This window comes from Enhydra lutris, unplaced genomic scaffold (genome assembly GCF_002288905.1).
Source record: "Enhydra lutris kenyoni isolate GAN:26980312 unplaced genomic scaffold, ASM228890v2 scaffoldscaffold9, whole genome shotgun sequence".
Taxonomy (NCBI): domain Eukaryota; kingdom Metazoa; phylum Chordata; class Mammalia; order Carnivora; family Mustelidae; genus Enhydra; species Enhydra lutris.
Genome location: NW_019154093.1, coordinates 58,398,186 through 58,420,565, shown reverse-complemented (window position 1 = coordinate 58,420,565; position 22,380 = coordinate 58,398,186). Strand labels below are relative to the sequence as shown.

The following is a 22,380-nucleotide window of genomic DNA, read 5'->3' as shown; positions in this document are numbered from 1 at the left end:
ACCCGAGCCAAAGGCAGAGGCTTAACCCACTGAGCCACCCAGGCGCCCTAATGCTTAATAATTCTTAATGAAGAATGAATGCTATTAGAATTTTATCTTTCTATCTATTTACTTTCTCTGATTATGCCTAATGATAAAGATATACAGGCATACATAGGAGGTATAAAGGGTTCAGTTACAGACCACCACAATAAAAGCAAAAAGCTTGGGTAGTAGCTTCCTAGGCTGCAGTGCAGTTCTGGGGGAAATCAGCAGACTGTTACAATTTTTTGGTTTCCTAATGCATATAAAAGTTATGTTTACATGTTACTGCAGTCTGTTAAGTTATGACAATTAATAGTGTGTGTTTATTATATATAATATACATATATAAAATACATAATGCTATTAGGTCTAAACAATATATACACCTTAATTTAAAAATACTTTAATGCTAAAAAATGCTTTCATCTGAGCTTTCAGTGAGTTGTAACCTTTTTTGCTGGTGGAGGGTCTTGCCTTGATATTAATGGCTGCTGACTGGTCAGGGCAGTGGTTCCTGATGGTTAGGCTGGTTGTAGCAATTTCCTAAAATAAGACAATGAAGTCTGCTGCAACAATTGATATTTTTCCCTTTTCCTATGAATCACTAATGTTCTTAACAGCATCTAGAATGGTGAATCCTTTACAGAGGTCTTCAACAGACTTCGCCCATCCATCAGAGGAATCACTATCTATGGCAACTACAGCCTTATATAATAATATATATATTATATTTAATGTAATATATAATAATTTCTTTTATTAATTTTTAAAAAGATTTTTATTTATTTATTTGACAGAGAGAGAGAGAGCGTGCGCAAGCACAAGCAGGGGGAGCTACAGGCAGAGGGACAGGGAGAAGCAGGCTCCCTGCGGAGCAGGGAGCCCAATGTGGGGCTCCATCCCAGGCTCCTGGAATCATGACCTGAGCTTAAGGCAGATGCTTAACCGGCTGAGTCACCCAGGCACCCCTATAATAATTTCTTACATAATAAGACTTGAAAGTTAAAATGACTCCTTGATCATAGTGGATCACCTGCTAAGACATACTTCAACACTCTTTTTAAAGATAGACAACAAAATTAAAACACTCAACAACATAACATTCAGTATGTAATAAAAAAAACTTCTAGGTATGTAAAGAAGTAGCAAATTTAACTTTAACCAGGACAAAAAGCAGTCAAAAGAAGCATACCCAGAAATGAAAGAGATGATGGAATTAGCAGACAAAGCATTTTTTTTGTTAAAAGAGAGAAAGTGCACAGGAGCGGAAGGGTGGGGTGGGGGAAGAGAGAGGGAGGCATGCTGTGCTAGCAGGCATGAAAACAACATTAATCTGGTTGTCCATCTCCATCAGAGTTCCTGGGTGATCAGGTGCATTGTCAATGAGTAGCAATATTTTAAAAGAAACCTTTTCGGGACGCCTGGGTGGCTCAGTTGGTTGGACGACTGCCTTCAGCTCAGGTCATGATCCTGGAGTCCCGGGATCGAGTCCTGCGTCGGGCTCCCAGCTCTGCGGGGAGTCTGCTTCTCTCTCTGACCTTCTCCTAGCTCATGCTCTCTCTCACTGTCTCTCTCTCAAATAAATAAATAAAATCTTTAAAAAAAAAAATAAAAAAAAAAATAAAAGAAACCTTTTCTTTTTTTCCTGAAGAGAGATACTCTATCGATAAGAGTCATTCTATTCTTTGAAGCCACGCATGACTTCTCCTCTTTAGCCAAGAAAGTCCTAGGTTAACCTGCATCTTTTTAATTTTTTTTAGTCTCAAATTCTTATTTAAATTCCAACTAGTTAACATATAGTGTAATATTAGTTTCAGTAGAATTTAGGGATTTATCACTTACACATAAAACCCGGCGCTCATCACAAGTGCCCTCCTTAATAGGCATCATTCATTTAACCCATCTTCCACCTACCTCCCCTCTAATAACCCTCAGTTTGTTCTCTATAATTAAAAAGAACCTGTTATCTGGTTTACCTCTCTTCCCACCCCCCATGTTCACCTGTTTCACTTCCTAAATTCCACATATGAGTGAAATCATATGGTTATTTGTCTTTCTCTGACTTCTCTTGCTGAGCACAATACTCTAGCTCCATCTCTGTCATTGTAAATGGCAAGCTGTCATTCTTTCTGATGGCTGGGTAATATTTCATTGGGTATATATATACCACATCTTCTTTACCATCAGTCAATGGGCATTTGGGCTCTTTCCATAATTTGGCTATTGCTGATAATGCTGCCATAAACAGTAGGGTACACATACCCCTTCAAATCTGTATTTCTGTATCCTTTGGGTAAATACCTAGTAGTGCAATTGCTGGATCGTAGTGCAGTACTATTTTTAACTCATTGAGGAACAGTATAGACAGAACAGAGATACTGTCTTCCAGAGTGGCTGCAATAGTTTGCATTGTGACCAACACTGTAAGAGGGTTCCCCTTTCTCCGCATCTTCACCAACATCTGCTGTTTCCTGTACTATTAAATCTTAGCCATTCTGACAGGTATGAGTTGGTATCTCATTGTAGTTTTGATCTGTATTTCCCTGATGATGAGTTACGTTGAGCATCTTTTTTTTTTTTTAAGATTTTATGTATTCATTTGACAGAGATCACAAGCAGGCGGAGAGGCAGGCAGAGAGAGAGAGGAGGAAGCAGGCTCCCTGCTGAGCAGAGAGCCTGATGCGGGGCTCGATCCCAGTACCCTGGGATCATGACCTGAGTCAAAGGCAGAGGCTTTAACCCACTGAGCCACCCAGGTGCCCTGAGCATCTTTTTATGTATCTGTCAGCCATCTGTATGTCTTTGGAAAAATGCCAATTCATGTCTTCTGCCCATTTCTTAACTGGATTATTTGGTTTAGGGGAGTTAAATTTGACATGTTCTTTATAGATTTTGGATACTAACCCTTTAACAGATATGTCATTTGCAATACGATTGTATCTTCTTCCAATAGACTAAAATCTGTGAAAATCTGTGGTTTAGTGTAGCCACCTTCCTGAATTATCTTAACTAGATCTTCTGCATAACTTGCTGCAGCTTCTACATCAGCACCATGTGTTTCACCTTGCACTTTCATGTTATGAAGGCAATTTCTTTCCTTCAACCTCATGAACCAATATCCACTAGCTTCAAAATTTTCCTCTGCAGCTTTCTCACCTCTTTTAGTCATCACAGAATTGAAGAAAGTTAGGGCCTTGCTCTGAATTCAGCTTTGGCTTAAGGGAATGTGATGGCTGGTTTGAGCTTCCATCCAGACCACTAAAACTTTCTCCATATCAAAAATAAGGCTGTTCCGCTTAACATTTGTTTGTTCACTGGAGTACAACTTTTAATTTCCTTCAAAACTTTTCCTTGGCATTTACAACTTGGCTAAGTGTTTGGCACAAGAGGCCTAGTTTCAGCCTGGCTTGGCTTTCAGCATGCCTTTCTCACTAAGCTTAATTTTTTCTAGCTTTTGATTTAAAGTGAGAGATGTCCAGCTCTTCCCTTCACTTGAATACTTAGAGCCCATTGCAGTGTTACTAACTGGCCTAATTTCAATACTGTTGTGCCTCAGGGAATAGGGAGGCCTGAGGAGAGGGAGAAAGACTAGGGAATGGCTGATTGGGAGAGAAGTCAGAACAAACATAACACGTATCAATTAAGTTGGCCATGTTATATGGATACAGTTTGTGGCACCCCAGCACAATTATAATAACATCAAAAATCACTGGTCACAGATCACCACAACAAGTAAAATAATGAAAAAAATGAAATATTGCAAAAATTATCAAAATGTGACACAGAGACATGAAGTCAGCAAATGCAGTTGGGAAAGTGGCACCGATAGACTTGTTTGCTGCAGGATTGCCACAAACCTTCAATTTATAAAAAACAAAACAACAACAAAAAACCCATACCATCTCAAAAGCACAATAAAGCCAAATGCAATAGAAGGAGGTATGACTGTGTAAATATATAGCATGTCACGACTTATATGTATGGCAGTCTCTGATCTTTGATTGCATAAATGACCAATGGCCCCAGCAGAGCACTCTGCATTCAGTACCACATGGGTCCCAAGGCCACTTTCTCATAGGCTGTTCCCTGCCAGTGACTGAGCACATCAGTGACAATAGGCAGGCCTATTTCAGAGAGACAGGGCCTTTTCTGATGGGTGACTTTGGCCTGGGTACTTTCTAATAGTCTGCTGAGTTCCCTCACAGCAGCCTAAGAAGCTACTACTCAAGCTTCCTTCTTTCCCTTTCTCCTCCCATCACGGTCAAATCAACACTACAGTTTGACAGCTCCTTCAGTCGCCTCTGGATTCCTTTCCATGTTCTCTCACATGCATTTACCCTATTAAATATCTTACCCCCATCCTCATGTCTGCTTCTCTGAAGATCTGCACTAACACAGCATGCTATTTCCATTTAAGTAAGATTAAAAGCATATGAGACTTAAACAATTGCCCTGTCTTTCGGACAGAAACTCAGAAAACATTCCTACTCAATTAGGATATAGGCCTCAGTTTGAAAAATAATGCTGTAAGGGGCGCCTGGGTGGCTCAGTCATTTAAGCATCTGACTCTTGATCTCAGCTCAGGTCTTGATCTCAGGGTGGTGAGTTTAAGCTCCACATTGGGCTCTACACTGGGTGTGGAGCCTACATTAAAAAAAATAATAATAAAAGTGCTGTAAATGTCACTATGTATTAAATATCTTTGCCAGATTTTTCATTTTCCAACACACCAAAAACCATTTCCACCTTTTGATTAAATTTAATCTCAACTGACGAGGCTGCTTCTGGTTGTGTCAAGATGCCCTAATTTCCCCCTTGCTCTTGCTTTAGTACATTGCTTGCTATTTAATACTTCCTGATGTTAGCTGAACTAGATTCACTACTCCAGGCAGAATAATGGCCTGGATTACTCAGAGAAGCTCTAAAGAAGAAATTTTTTTACTAGGACGGTTTTTTTTTTTCTTTAAGTACTCTTGCTCCAAGAATACTTTCTAAACTTTTAGTTCTATATAACTAAATAAAGATTAAACCCAGGGTAATGAATCCAAAGTTTTTACAGTTGTCACTATCACCTACTGTACTTCTTTGCAAACATCTTACGGAACATAAACTTTAAAAAAGCAAAGAGGGGACGCCTGGGTGGCTCAGTTGGTTAAGCAGCTGCCTTCGGCTCAGGTCATGATCCCAGCGTCCTGGGATCGAGTCCCACATCGGGCTCCTTGTTCTGAGGGGAGCCTGCTTCTCCCTCTGCCTCTGCCTGCCACTCTGTCTGCCTGTGCTCTCTCTCTCTCTCTTTCTGACAAATAAATAAATAAAAATCTTTAAAAAAAAATAAAAAAATAAAAAAAATAAATAAAAAAGCAAAGAGCTTTTTCTTAAGACACCCACTTTGACATCCACTGATTATAGCTTTCATAAGACTATCTTTCCTAAGTTAAAAAATTGTTTGTAAAGTGTAATGGATGCACTATTTAGAACGGATAGTTTTTGGTTAATAAAAAAATTTGAGAGAATTTTAAAAATTATTTGTGCATATCATAATCATTTTATAATAACTTAAAAGTAAATATGGAAAAGTAAAGCATAGGAAATACAGTCAGTAATACTGTAATAACCATGTATGGGGACAGTGGTTACTACACTTTCTGTGGTGAGCACTGCATACTGTATAAGTTGTCGAATCATGGTTTATGCACCTGAAACTAATACATTATTATATGTCAACTATACTTCAGTTAAAAAAAAAAGTCATTTTACTGAGCGTTAAAACAACTCCATAAATTCCAAATTATATAGATAGAAGTATGCTAAGAAAGGTCTATACTCTTTATGGGGAGAATACCACCCATATTCACTTGATAATGACCCTATACTTCTTGCAAGAAATTAGCAGTCTCAAAAAAAACCTCTTTACCCCTAACACTGAACAATCCTTTCTCTTTTGAAATTTTTCAAACTGTTTGCTTGCTTTCTTGCAGCCAACCAATCACTGACAAATATACCTGAAGACCAGTTAGAATATCTCTCCCACTTCCAAAAACTATATCTTAATAAAACACCTGCCAATTATTAAAAAAAATATATGCATTCATTCACAAATCTTTCACCATAAAGCCAATCCCTTTTTTAATGTGAGCTTACTGACTTAAGCTCAGCTTACTGACTTATTTATTTCTCATAAAAGATATAGATATATATGTATATATACTTATAATTTCTAATTTAAATTTTTCTAAAATGAAGAATGAAATCTAAAACTTTTGTGAAGAAACTTAAGTAAAGAATCATTTTAAATTTCTATAACTTCCTCTCAAACTTTTATATTGTTCATCTATACTAAATTCAATAGCAATTTTTAAAGTGTCGCTTTTTATTAGATCTTCCCATTCACTTTATCATTCACTGGAATGATAAATTTTTTTAAAGTAATTTTTTAAAGAGTTATTTACTTACTTTAGAGGGAGACAGCATGAGAGGGAGAGAGAGACTCTCAAGGAGACTCCATGCTGAATGCAAAGCCTGACTTGGGCTCGATCCCACGACCCTGAGATCATGACCCGAGCCAAAAAAAAAGAGTCAGACACTTAACTGAGTGTGCTACCCAGGTACCCCACATAATTCTTTCATATTTCTTGCATCATTGGTTTATTAGATCTTTCATTAAGTTATGCTGTGAAAATAAGTTAAATGGCATTACGTAGGTTTGGGAATAACCCAAGTGACTCTTGGAAGACACAAACTCAACGATAGGAATGGAAAAGTGTACTTACACTAGAGAAGGGCCTCCTAAGCCTTGAAAGTTCTGCCTACTATGCTGTTAGCATGTTCTACAGAGAATATATAAAGAGCAGTTTTAATCAGGTTCGGTTAAGGAACCACTCCTGCAGGTGTTTTGTCTCCTTTCAGGCACCCAGAGCCTTTAGCTTTGGTTCCCCACTGCAGCATCCCTCAAAGGCCTGCGGCACCAAGGAATTTTATCTATTTTCCCTCTGTTATTACCACATCAAACCTCACAAGTGGACAGGGTTGACCACTGATCACTAACAAAGTAATTAATATTAAGATGTTAGTGACTCACTCTATTGCATGGTAATTTGGAATTTTATTATCATTTCATTAAAGGCTTCCTGGCAATCTGAGTAAGACAGTAAACTTTTTCTATAAAGGGACAGATAACAAATATCAAGCTTTACAGGTTACTGTTGCATATGCTTGTTTTTTGTTGTTTTATATAAAAAGAGTGCAGTAACCAGATTTGAGCCATAGTTTGCCAACCTGGACAACAAGGTCAGGTACAATAGGCAACAGTGTGTCTCCTTCCAGATACCTAATACATATTTATAGCAACTAACATTTACTGAAAGCTTATAGCATGTCACCTATTGTGTTTTGTATTAACTGATTCAATCCTCACAGCCATCATATGTTATAATTATATTATTATTATTTTCATAGATAAGGAAATTGAGACTTGAAGACATTAAGCAACTTCTCAACCATTCCATAAATAGTGGAGTCAGAATCTAAACTCAGAAAGACTGACTTCTGAATTACTAAACTATACACTTCTGAAAAAGCTTTCAGCTGAACATGTAACTGATTAATACTACGGCACAAACTAGAACACTGACCTCCTGATTGATTGCCAATTTGCTAAATATTCAGAAAAAACCTACATTTCAAAGGGGGAATTGAACACTTTAACTCAACAAATGAAAGCCTAACGGTATGATATCATGCACTGAAATGAAAAGGTATTTTGGAAAGGCTATCAGATTGTCAAAGCTAAAATCAGGAATCACTGCCATGCTTTTTCAACAAAGCAGCCCAAGAAAATCTTAATTATGGAACATGGAAGTGCCACAAACAGACATCTTAAAAATGTAACAGATTCAATTTCTCTCAGGGAAACACTACAATAATAATGCCATAAAATGGGAGCTCTGCAATAGAGTACATCAGGTATGAACTTAGGGGTAGGCTGAAGATGACAGGACGAAATAAAAGAAAACAGAAATGTACAATATCCAGATGGTATTCATCCAGTGATTGAGAGCAATTCAGGCAGGAAAGTAATGTTACAGAGGTCTACAAAAGAGCATAATGCATAGTAGTGTCCCAGGAAGCAATACTCAGAAAAGGAGTAACATTACTAACAAACAGGATCAATGAACTCTAAGGGGTCCTCTTTTTATTTTAACCCTCACCCTCTCAAATAAAAAGAGCTCTCCTCATTTCTCCTTTGAGTAGAAGTATTGGAGATAAACAAGGACAAATATGTGAGAAGAGTGAAGAATATGCTTCAGAGGGGAAAAGGCCTGTGTAGATGGAGAAGAGTAAAGTAAATGTGACTTTTCCTGGAGGTAAACTGCTGTCCCATCCTTGGATTGGGGGGAAATGCAAGTGATTCAAACCATATTTCTCTGCTTACTCCATATAAGTCTATACAGGTTGTTTCTACCATCTACACAAAAGCTTGTTATCAAAGGGCTATTGCCTGGATGATGGTAGCAAACACCTACATAGTCCTTTAAAGTAATTTAATCCTCATAATCACCCCATGAGATGAGTACTTTGAGAATACCCATGTTTGATGAGGATGTTAAAGCAGAGAATGGTTAAATGATTTGCCCAAATTCACAGAGCTGAAAGATGGTAGGGTTAGAATTCAAACCCAGGCAGAAAGGCTCCACACACAGTTCATACACTCTTAACCACTCTGTTATACAATAACTTCTTTGGCTTAATTGTGCCACCACAAGGAAGTAACTGGCATCAGACCATATTGCAGCATATCAAGGACTGGGGATCAGGATAAAGACTTGACAGAATAACTGGCAACTGGAGAGATAATCTTGGAAGAACCAGGTATCGGGTATGTTTGTGAAGAGAGAGCATGAAAGACAGGGATTCAAGAAGAAACTACCTCATTACCACAGCAATTTGGACATATTAAATTAAGCAAACTAAATGGGTTATAAAATACAACCCTAATGTGAATGTAATTCTGATCATAAATTCTGGTATTTATGAGTACTTGCACTGATCTTTCAATATATGAGTACATATAATTTAAAAATTACAACAGTCATATCACAAATGGATTTTTAGCCACATCACTAGGGTAAGTGATGACAACTGATCATTTAGAACAAGAAGTAATTCAGAAAGTTCTGATGTTGGGCTTTAAACTACATGACATGAATGTGTGTCTTCTGAACTACTGACATAATTTTCCTTAAACTGTATAATAATATTATGTACTAAACATAGATTTATTCAAGTTTGGACTATGAAAGTAATCTTGAGATTTAGATTCTGCCATTGTAACTCATATAAGTGTACTAACAAAGTAGAAAAACTTAAGCCAGATCTTCTTGGAACATATGCTCAGGAAATTGCCTTTCTAGTTAATATACACTTATTTTTTATAGCTAGGTGAACAAAATAAACCTGAAATGTAAGCAAGAGCTCTCCTGGAATACAAACATAATATTCCAGATCCAGCTCCGAAAACATAGTCCACTGTCAGGCAGCACACAGAGAGGCCAAATATAGACACTGTTTGAGGATATATTGCAAATGATCACAAAGTCTTGCTTCCCTGTACGATAATAACCTTAGGGATCTATAAGTAAAACTTTGGTACAATGCCCCTGTGGTTTCAAGAAAAACCTGAACACAAAACAAAATTAATTTTTTAAAACAAAATTGCGTTGCCCCACCCTCAAAAAAAAAAAAAAAGAATCAAAGAAGTAAACAAACACACATGCACACACACACACACAATTTGGGAAATATATATCCACAATATGGAAAATACATTAATAGATCAGTATTACACCCTATATTTTACTATATGTAATGGAGATTTCATAAAAATTAGAAAAATGTGCATATGTATGTACTTACAATTACAAAATACATGTTCCCAAGAGAAAAGCTCAAATTCTGAATGGTAAAAAGTCTGACTGAAACTGGTAATCCTAGAGTTTAGCAATGTACTGCTGTCAATTAATTGGCAAAGCCAATATGATTTTTGAAAGCATAAACATCACTACTATTGGCATGGTAGATTCCTGTCATCTAAACCCACTGCTAATTTCATTAAGACTGTGTACTGGGTGCCTGGGTGGCTCAGTGGATTAAAGCCTCTGCTTTCGGCTCAGGTCATGATCCCAGGGTCCTGGGATCGAGCCCGCATGGGGCTCTCTGCTCTGCAGAGAGCCTGCTTCCTCCTCTCTCATCCCGCCTGCCTCTCTTGCCTACTTGTAATCTCTGTCTGTCAAATAAATGAACAGAATCTTTAAAAAAAAAAAAAAAAAAAAAAAAGACTGTGTACCCCTGAACCTAGAAGACTGGTTCTTGCCATTGCAAATAACCTGGTTCTTCCTTTTCTGGAGCACCAGAATAACTTATCAACATTCTATTTGAAACACAAAAAGAGGGAGGAAAAATACTGGGTTCCTCAGTCTTCTGGTTCCATTTCTTATCCATTGTGAAGTCCAGCTGTACTTCTTTCCCTTGAGTTCCAAAAGAAAATCTGTATTTATTAAAAATTTTTCTTCTTTTAAACAGATTTTAGTTACTTACAAAAAAAGAGTAGGCTTTAATTTGAAATCTAAAAGACTAGAATGTCTAAGCAACCCAATTCTAAAGCATAATAATGGTTTTTAAAAAGTACATTGAAATATTAAGCCTTCTAATCAATGCTATTCATAAGAATATTTATTCTGAATCAAAGACTTTGAGCCAAAATGCATCCAGAGATATACATGTCATTCATGTAGAAATAATCATTTTCAGTACTATAATGCCTGGAAATTAAAAACTGCATTTAATTATATTTTCTGTGACAGTGGCTTTCAAACCTATTTTAGGCAACAGAATATCTTCTTCTAATGAAACCTTAGGTTCAAGTCCAATACAAAGCAGAGATCTACTTTAACTGAAACATGCTCACATGTGAGCCTGGGTGAACCTGCAGGCAGAAAACCCTGCCTGATGTCCACCCTCCTCCCCTGTCACAGGTCTGCTAAGGCATCACCATAAAACCCTGTGATTTTTGTGAATCAGCTTGAAAACCACTGTGCTAGGAAGAGACAACCACCCGTATAAACTTCATTTTCACAACCAAGACACCAAATCACATGCCTATTTACCTGTGAGCTTTAAAACTTTTTCCATCAACATAAATATCAATATCTGGGCAACAGTGTTTCACGTAAAGTTTCAATAAATCTTCTCCTAATTCAGATGCAGGATCCAAGTCATAATTATCTTTAAAAGAGATAAATGATTTCTTTATTATAAATATCCAAAATGGTTTCTTCATTATAAATATCCAAAAAACTTGTGTTTTAATATTAACTAAAGGTTTTTCCACATAGTTATCTTGATTAGCTACTAAGAGAGAACAATTATAACTACAATATTTAACTGGTAAATTCAAGATAAAACAACATTAAATCATCTATATCTTGCTTTGAAATATAAATTTCAACTTAATTTAAATATAAATAAACCTTTTAATATAGATTTGCAGTAAATATAGTTAATATTATTACAAAATTATATACCAAAACTGAAGCCACTTCATGAATATCAGACATAGGAAACTAGAAAATTTTCCAATTTGATACCCTTTTTCATTACCTAATTCCTTCCTATTCCTGTTTATGACTTTGTGGTGAAAATGACATTTGAACCAACAGATATTCAACTAAAAGCAATGGGATTTATGGAACACTTACTATGAGTTTAGTACTACATACAGTATAGAAAAATTAAGAAAATAAATACTTTTAAAAGTATCTCTACTTCAAAAGATTCACCATTCAGAAAGTGAAGAGTAAAATATAAAACATGTTCATATTAAAAAAATTACTATACTGTATTATCATAGCTTTGTCAGTCCAGAAACTTTAATTAGTACATCTGCTGAGAATCCGTCACTGGGGACAAATTCCCACCAACCAAATTTACACATTTATAGATTTATATATTTATAAACCACAATGTCATCATTGGCTCTAATACCAAAAGAGATCCAGAATCCAACCAGGACTCATTATCTCCATGGCTACCACCCCAGTCCAAGCCACCATCACCTCACATCTAGATCTCCGCAATAACTTCCCAACACATCTACCACTTTTCAGCCCCACAGAGGCATGTTTTAAAAATGCAATATAAATCATGATCCATCTCAGTTCAAAGCCATATGGCTCTCTCCATTTTTTTAAATAGTAAAAGCCAAGGTCTTACAATGGCTTACCAGGCCACACAACATCCAGCTCCTCACTATGCAGGTGGTTGGGGACCAGCCCGAGCTCTCCAACCCTGGAGGGGGGGCCACAGCTCTCCAAGGCATGCTGACAGGGTGAAGATTGTGATCATGACTATTACCCCAAATAACAGGATAACCCTTAGTGTCAGAATTGAATTGCTGTATACCCAATTGGTATTGGAGAATTAGTTGGTGTGGTGGAAAAAACACACATTTTGGTGTCAGAAGTGGGGCAATGGGAAAAAAAAAAAAAAAACCACATTAGAGAAACTCCAACCTCAATGTTCCTCAGGCTGAAGTCATCATTCCACTCTACCCTAATCTTGTTCTGCTTATACTCCATAAGCCTGCCAAATAGTACCCTCTAAACTCTCCAAAATGGCTTATAAGATGACCACATGTCTCAAGATGGTTTGCCTGGGACAGTCCCAGTTAATGCCTATTGCCCCGGAATAATTATTGGCCACAATAATAACTCTGCACTTTTCACTCTTTCAAAAGTATCCCAATTTGGACAATAAGAAATAAGGTCATCCTTTATACAAGGCTTTCAATGATCTGGCTTCTGCTTATATATCCAGGCTCATCTCTTACTTTGACCATTCTTGTCCCCTGCTCCACCCCAGTCCCACAACAAACTATTTTCAGCCTTCAAAATTTGCTATGTGCCTGAGCTTTCTCTGCCTCTAAGCATGTTGTCTTCTTTGTCTGGAACACTTCTCCCCTAAATTATTTTTGCCTGTTTAACTCCTGCTTTTTTTCCCCCTGAGATTCAACTAAACATCACTCCCTTCATGTGGCTTTGTCTGAATGCTAACTAGGTCCAAGTAAAATGTACCTTATCTGTGTCCTCATCACACTCTGGGCTAATCCATCTGACTGTATCTCCTCCTAGACTGCAGGACACCAACACTATTTGTTTTGTTCACTCTTAAGCATTCAAAACCTAATGCAAAGTCAATATTCCATTTAAAAATGTGATAATTAGGGGGCACCTGACTGGCTCAGTCAGCAGAGCATGTGACTCTTGATCTTGGGGTTGTGATTTCAAGCCTCATGCTGGGTGTAGAGATTACATAAAAATAAAATCTTTTAAAAATATATGTAATAAATTAGAATGGCATTCCAGGAACAAATAGGAAGTGCAAGAGCATAGAGGCCAGAAAATACAGTTCTTTGAGGGAAATACCAAATAATTCAGTAAGACTAGAGCTCAAGGGGTAGGAGGGGGTTGTGAAGAGAAACAGCAGCAGAATTCTAGGTAAGAGCCAGTACACAAATTCCCTTATGTCATGGGAAAGAACCTGGAATTTATATTAAGGCTATGGGAAACAACCAAAGAATTTTAATAAGGAGAGTACTATGATCACATCTGCAGTTTATATTGTTCTACACAGTATAAATGGAGGGTGGTACAATGAGAGGCCTGGCAACTAGCTGGGGTGCAAATGCTCAAGAAAAATTGCGAAGACCTGAAATCAAGAAATGGCAAGAGGGTAAAGGAGAGAAGTATTGGCTTAGTTGTTAAGTGTCTGCCTTTGGCTCAGGTCATGATCCCAGGGTCCTGGGATCGAGACCCACATTGGGCTCCCTACTCGGTGGGGAGCCTGCTTCTCCCTCTTCCACCCTCCCTGCTTGTGTTCCCTCTCACACACACTCACGCTCTCTGTCAAATAAATAAATACAATCTTAAAAAAAGGAGAGAAGTATTTAAAATATTTAAGAAAGGGGCACCTGGCAAGCTCAGTGCAAGAAGCATGAGACTCTTGATCTTAAGGTTTGAGTTCAAGCCAAATGTTGGGTATAAAGATTATTTAAATAAGTAAATGAACTTAACAAAATACTAAGGAGACAAATCAATAGATATGGTCATGAATATAATAAAGGATAAAAGAGTAACTGAGTAGAATGATAAGAGATAAAATTCACATCACAGAGCACTTAAGAACAGATTAGGATGGGAAGCAGATGATTAAGTCAATCTGAGACAGATTAAATTTTGAGATATTAAAAGTATATTTAGACAGATATGTCTAGTCAGTGGTTGGATCCGAAACTCAAAAAAAGTGGAGAAAACCAATTAATGAAGGGGTAGAAAAATCATGTGCCAGTGAAGGAGACAGAGGAATGGCCAGGAAGGAAAATCAAGAGAGCGGAGGGCCATAGAACACAGGGAATTTCAAGGAAGGTGACACTGACAGTAGGAAAGCTTGCAAAGAAGTTAGTAAAATCCGGACAACAAGTGTCTGCTTAAATTGGTAAACATGTGGGTCTTCCATAGGGGAAAGGAGAAAGTAGTTAAAAAACAAGGACTTGAGGGGTCAATGAGTTCTTTTCACTTACATCTGCAACATGTTTGGCCACTTTTAATGGGCTGCTGTGGGGCTGTGGGAGAACTCTAGACAAGAGACAGGAAAAATGAATACTAAATATCAGCTCGGCCAACTGTGTGGCCTTGAGAAAGTCCCAAAGTATATAAGGGTATACCTCCTTAGAGTTCTCATCTATAAAAATCAGCCTACAGCCACTTATTTATCAGAGTTGTCTGAGACTAAATGAGATAGACTATATGACTGTATCTACCTCAAAGCCTAGAATAGACACATTCACCATAGTTAGATGTTAACACACATACAACAAGGATTCTAAATCAGTTTGGTTATTAAATCAGTTTAAATCAGTTTGGTTATTATTATTATTGTTGTACTAAATATCAGTAATAAAATCTTTTAGTTAACAGATACTTTCATATACATTCAATTGTGCTACAATGCTTGTTTTGAAAATATCAGTTTGATCTAACACAATTGATATTTTAGGGAACAATCTGAACATGATGTGAAATTTTCATCTGCTTATGTGCATTTCACTTCCTTGCAGCTTATTCACAAGAAACAGTAGGTCCCTGCAAAAAACTACACCCAGCTGAATGGAGCCATATAAGAATACATAAAACATACACAAACATCTTATACAGATACCTCAGTTAACCGCATGTTATAACCTACATCCTCCATATCTGGTGTTATAAATTTCCATCTGATTTTACATAACCAACTGTTAGGAGACCATTTTCTATGAAAATTTTTGTGTTTCTGTATGAGGCAGAGCATACTTTCTGGGCAGAGAATTGGAAAACTTGGATAAAGAATGAAAAAGAACAAACATGCCTTGGAGGCTAGAAATACTGTGAGGTTCCAGAAAGATTTACAGATATTCTTCCCCTCAAAACCATTTCTCTGTACTCCAGGGTGTTGAAGCTACCTTCCTCTCCCTTTACCAGGGAAGATTTATTTACATTCCAAAGTAGAGACCCCCTCCCTCCTACTCTATTTCCCTCTGTCTATTTCGATCAGATCTGCCAGTAGCCTATGAAAATCTCCTAATTTAGTATTCCTCTCATATGGTGCATTACCACTTCACATGCAGGGTAACTTCAGGCCCTCACCACAGAACTTCGTGGGGACTGTGGGTTGGGAACTTGCACTACGATGCTCTATAAATAATAATTAAACCAGAGATCTTGAGTCTCCTGCTAGAATATCTACTATTACTGTATCTCTATCTATATCATCTATACTTATATCTATATTTATTCCTATGTCCTTAACATCCTCCTTCTGCCAATTCACAACAGTTCACAAGCTGCAACCCTTCTTTCTTTTTTTTTTAATACATAATACATATAATGTATTATTAGCCCCAGGGGTACAGGTCTATGAATCACCAGGTTTATATACTTCACAGCGCTCACCATAGCACATACCTTCCCTAATGTCCATAACCCCACCACCCTCTCCCTTCCCCCCACCCCCCGCAACCCTCAGTTTGTTTTGTGAAAATAAGAGTCTCTTATGGTTTGTCTCCCTCCCGATCCCATCTTGTTTCATTTATTCTTTTCCTACCTGCCAAACCCCACATGTTGCATCTCAACTTCCTCATATCAGGGAGATCATATGATAATTGTCTTTCTCTGACTGACTTATTTCGCTAAGCATAATACCCTCTAGTTCCATCCATGTCGTCCAACTGGCAAAATTTCATTTCTTTTGATGGCTGCATAGTATTCTATTGTATATATATATATATATATATATACCACCTCTTCTTTATCCATTCACCTGTTCATGGACATCTAGGTTCTTTCCATAGTTTGGCTATTGTGGACATTGCTGCTATAAGCATTTGGGTGCATGTGCCCCTTCAGATCACTCCATTTGTATCTTTAGGGTAAATACCCAGTAGTGTGATTGCTGGGTCATAGGGTAGCTCTATTTTCAACTTTTTGAGGAACCTCCATGCTGTTTTCCAGAGTGGTTGCACCAGCTGCTGCAACCCTTCTGGCACTATCTTCAACAAGCAGATTCAAGTTCTTTTTCAAGGTCAACTACCATATTTATTGTACTATTTATGTATTTCTTAACAATTCAATGTGTAAAACCAGACCATTTTTATTAGATTCTTATCTTTTTAAAATGTATCACAACAAAATTGTCAGTAATTTTTTTGTGTCATGACAAAAAATAATGGTGATTTTTATGCTGCATATTGTTTTTAATTAATACATATATTGTGTTATAACAGAACTGAATCTATAGTCTGCTAAAGTTTTTATTGGTTTGGACTAGAATAAGGATGATGATGACATGTGGAGGCTTAAGAGGAGAATAGTAAATTTATTCATAATAACCCCATCTCCAGTTATTTGGGAAAACTAGGAGTTGACTATAGTATTACTTTCACTTACCCAGAAAAAATTTACTTTCACTTACTTTTATTACATTTACTTTCATTTACTTTTATTTCATTTACCTATAAAAAAGAAATCAGTAGAATTGATTTTTGAAGTATGTTTTTCTCCAATTGTATCAGAATATAGTTACTTTCATGGCATTAAAATTTTATAAAAATCCACCAAAAAACTGCCTTACCAGTGGAAATTAAATTGTCCTCTCCATCACTGATATCCTCAGGAACTGCATGCTTCAGAAGAGAACAAGGAGATGACTTTTTATCTAAGAACTCTACAGATGATCTTCCATCATTATCAGTGTACTTTCCACAACTGAAGTCCTGTTTCTTTTGTGGTACTCTCCTCTCTACTATCTTTTTCCTAAGAATTTCCTCTTCATAGTTTTTTAGGCTTCTATTTGATGAATATACAATCCTAAAAGAAAATGTAAAATATTAATGAAAATAATGGTGGTGATTCTTCAAAGCTAGTTTCCCAAGTTCTGCTTCCATATAATACAACTACATATTTTATTTTCTTAATATTTTATTTACTTATTTGACACAGAGAGAGAGAGATCACAAGTAGGCAGAGAGGCAGGCAGAGGCGGGGGGGAAGCAGGCTCTCCACTGAGCAGAGAGCCCGATGCAGGGCTTGATCCCAGGACCCTGAGATCGTGACCTGAGCCGAAGGCAGAGGACTAACCCACTGAGTCACCCAGGCACACCTCAACTACATAATTTTAAAACCACTTTTAGATGAAGTAACTGGAAAAATATCTCAAAGAGCAGAGCATTTTAAAAGTAGTCTATGAAATATTTTAATGTTAGAAAGGAATATATACAAGGCCATCAAACTAGATAACCTAGATAAAATGGACAATTCCTAGAAAGACACACACTACCAAACCTGACTTAAGGAGAAAGAGTATCTGAGCAGACCTATATGAACCACAGATATTGAATTAGCAGTCAAAAACTTTCCCCAAAATAAATCCAGGACCAGGAAGCTTCACTGGTGAACCTACCAAATGCTTAAAGAAATAACACCAATCCTTCACAAACTTTTCTAAAAAACAGAAAGCAGGAACACTTCCTAACTCATTCTGAGGCCATTATTATTCTGATACAAAAGCAAATAAAGACACCAAAAGAAAAGAAAACCATAGACTAATATTCCTTATTAATATAGATGAAAAAACTCCTTAGCAAAGTAACAGCAAACTGAATCTAGCAACATGTAAAAAGGATTATAAACCATGACCAACTGGGTTTTATCTCAGGAATTCAAGGGTAACTAAACAAACGAAAATCAATGTTATACATCTCATGCTATTGTCTGCATGTTTGTAGAACCTCAAAATTTGTATGTTGAAACCTAATGCCCAATGTGATATTTGGTAGGAGGTGAGGCCTTTGAGAGGTAACTTAGATGAAGCCTTCACAAATGGGATTAGTGCCCTTATAAAAGAGACTCCAAAAAGATCGCTCACCTCCTTCCACCATGTGAGGACACAGTGAGAAGTCAGCATCTACAACCCTGAACAGGGTCTTCATCAAAACCTACCATGCTGGCACTCTGGTCTTGGACTTCCACCCTCAGAACTGTGAGAAATAAATGTTGTTTATAAGCCACCCAGTCTGTAGTATTTTTTTTAGAGCAGCCCAAAGACATCATAAAACCTTGTCAATTTAGTTCTCTTAGCAGGACTAAGTCAGCATATCAACAGGACAAAAAATACAAGATCACCTCAATAGATGCAGAAAAAGAATTTAACAAAATCCAACACCGTCAGGAAGAAACACTCAACGAACTTGGAATAGAAGGAATGCCCTCAACCTGATAAAGAACATCTATGAAAAACCCGCAGCTAACATCATATTTAATGGTACAAGATGGAAAACTTTCCTTTTAAGATCAGAAAGGATGCCTGCCTATTCTCATTACTTCTATTCAACGTTTAACTGGAGGCTCTAGCCGGGGATTAGGCAAGAAATAGAAATAAAAGGCATCTGGACTGGAAAGGAATAAGCAAAGCTATCTCTATTTACAAGTAACAAACTCGTATATAGAAATCCCTGGAAATCCAACCCAAAACCTATTTGTTACACAAGTTCTACAAGGTTGCAGGATACAAGATCAATATGCAAAAATCAACTGTATTTCTAAATACTAGAAATCAGCAGTTTAAAACAAAATTAGAAAATAGTACTATTTACAATAACATCAAAAAAATAAAATACTTAAGAATATATTTCACAGGGACGCCTGGGTGGCTCAGTTGGTTAAGCAGCTGCCTTCAGCTCAGGTCACGATCCCAGCGTCCTGGGATCGAGTCCCACATCAGGCTCCTTGCTCGTCAGGGAACCTGCTTCTCCCTCTGCCTCTGCCTGCCTGCTTCTCCCTCTGCCTCTGTCTGCCTGTGCTCGCTCTCTCTCCCTCTCTCTCTCTCTGACAAATAAATAAATAAAATCTTTAAAAAAAAAAAAAAGAATATATTTCACAAAAAAGCGTAAGACTTGGGGCATCTGGGTGGCTCAGTGGGTTAAAGCCTCTACATTTGGCTCAAGTCATGATCCCAGGGTCCTGGAATCGAGCCCCGCATTGGGATCTCTGCTCAGCGGGGAACCTGCTCCCCCACACCCCCCACCCCAGGCCTATCTGCCTACTTGTGATCTCTGTCAAATAAATAAATAAAAATTTTTTTAAAAAAGCATAAGACTTGTATATTCAAAAGCTATAAAAAACAAAGCTGAAAGCAATTTTATAAAGGCAAACACATTGTAGATGATTTAAGAGTGTTAAGATAGCAATACTCTCTGAATTGCTCTACAGATTTGATTCAATGCAGTATCTATCAAAACTCAACTACTTTGCTGCAGAAACCAAAAAGTCAGTCCTCAAATTCAAACCGAAATGCAAGGCACCCAGAATAGTCAAAACAACCTTGACAAAGAACAAAGATGGAGGATTCACACTTCCCAAATTCTAAGCTTCCTACAAATCTATAGTCATCTGTACTATGTGGTACTAGCACAGGGATAAACATAGATTAGAGGAAGAGAACTAAGTGTCTACAACTACAACTACAACTAATAACATGAAATATATATTTGGTCTTTGTCCACTGTTCCTGGCACATATCTCCTAAAACCCTTGTAATTTCCCATGCAAGAGTTATAGAGACATTTTTGCTATAATACTTAGCTTTGTTCCCAGTTCCTGAAATAGCGCCAGAGGGCTAGAAGTGGAATGGAAGGCTTTTCTTATCCATAACAAGCCCTTTGAACCACAGTAGAGTTTACATTAATGAGCTAGGTGACATTTGGAAAGTTCCCAAGGACAGGGGCTGGTTGGCAAGAGTCTGAATTAATTATCAACGGCCAATGATTTCATCTACCATGCCTATGTAATAAAGCCTCCATAAAAACCCTAAAGGATGGGATTCAGTGAACCTCTGGGTTGGGGAACACATGGAGGAGCTGGGAGAATGGTGCACCCAGAAAGTGCATGGGAGTTCCACACCCCTCTCCACATACTCACCCTTTCCATCTCTTCCATCTGGCTGTTTTTGTTTTTGTTTTTTTTAAGACTTTATTTATTTGAGAGAGAGAGAGAGAATTAGAGAGAGAGTGTGTGTGAGCGGAGAGGTCAGAGGGAGAAGCAGATGCCCCACTGAGCGGGGAGACCGACATGGTACTTGATTCTAGGACTCCAGGATCATGACCTGAGTTGAAGGCAGTTGCCCAATCAACTGACCAACCCGGGCACCCTCCCCCACAATCTGGCTGTCCTTAAGTTACATCCTTTTATAGTCAATCAGCAATCTAGTAAGTAAAATCTTTTCCTGAGTTCTGTGAGATCTGTGTTCTAACAAATTAACTGAACCTGAGAAAGGAGTCATGGGAACATTCAATTCACAGCTTTTGGGCAGAAGCACAGGGAACACCCTGGACTTGCAACTGGCATCTAAAAAGGGTTTGGGGCAGTCTTATGGGACTGAACCTTAACCTGTGGGAATTAATAATATCTCCAGGTAGTGTCAGAATTGAATTAAGTGGGTAGAACACCCAGCTGGTATCTGGAGAACCTCAGAGAATTGCTTGGTGTGGAGGAAAACTCCCACACTTTTGGTGACCAGAAGGGACAGAAGTGAATTATTCTATGAGTAGAGTATTAAAAGTAAACACACAGTAATGTTTTTCCTTTACAGGTGTCCAGAAAATCCAACAGGAAAAGAAAAGTCTCTTCAAAAGACGATGCTGAGACAACTGGACATCCAAATACAAAAGAACAAAGCTGGATACTAGCCTCACAATACATACAAAAATTAATTCAGTATAGGTGAAAGATCTAAATGTAAGAACTAAAAAAGTATACATGGGTATAAATCTTCATTACCTTGGATTAGGCAATGGTTTTTTACACATAACATCAAAAGTACAAGTAACAAAAAAAAAAAAAAAGAAAGAAAGAAAGAAAGTGAAAATCATAGAAACTATAAACTTTTGTACTTTCAAAGACGCTATGAAGAAAGTTAAAAGACAACTCACAGAATGGGAGAAACTACAAATCACACCTGATAAAGAGACTTATATCTAGAACAAATAAAGAATTTTAAAATCCTTTTACATAGAACAAAATTCTTTTTTTTAAAGATTTTATTTATTTATCTGACAGAGAGAAAGCACAAGTAGGCAGAGAGGCAGACAGAGAGAGAGAGGAGGAAGTGGGCACCTGCCAAGCAGAGAGCCCAATGTGGGACTCGATCCCAGGACTCTGAAATCATGACCTGAGCCACCCAGGCGCCCACAAAATTCTTTTTTGAAAATGGTTTTATTTATTTGAGAGAGAGATAGAAAGCGCATGCAGATACACAAGAGAGAACATGAACAGGGGTTAGGGTAGAGAGAGAAGCAGACTCCCCATGGAGCAGGGAGCCCAATGCAGGGCTCAATCCCAGGACCCTGTGATCATGACCTGAGCCAAAGGCAGACTCTTAACCCACTGAGCCTCCTAGGTGCCCCAGAATAAAATTCATATATAGAGACTATGTACAGAATATCAAATATATAAAAATTTAAAAATATAAACAATTTAATAATATAAAGACAAATGACCCAACTTAAAATGGGCAAAGAATGTGAATAGAGTTTACCAAAGAAGATATATAATAGCCAATATGCACATAAAAAGATACTCAACATCAAAAGCCATCAGAGAAATACAAATCAAAATCACAATGAGATACCACTTCACACCCACTATGGTGACTATAATCAAAATGACAGATAATAACAAGTGTTGTCAAGAATGTAGAGAAACTGGAATCCTC

At 37.5% G+C, this 22,380-nt stretch overlaps 1 protein-coding gene across 1 annotated transcript in view; it reads right to left on the bottom strand.

Annotated features, from left to right (window-relative positions):
- The window catches only part of LOC111143209 (KIAA1107 ortholog), a 106,766-nt gene that overhangs the window by 61,383 nt on the left and 23,003 nt on the right, over positions 1-22,380 (bottom strand). The window contains exons 3-4 of the mRNA XM_022496773.1: positions 17,245-17,480; positions 11,187-11,304 (exon numbers count right to left, since the gene is read on the bottom strand). Coding sequence (XP_022352481.1) covers positions 11,187-11,304; positions 17,245-17,480 — 354 coding nt within the window. The remainder of the gene's footprint in view (positions 1-11,186; positions 11,305-17,244; positions 17,481-22,380) is intronic.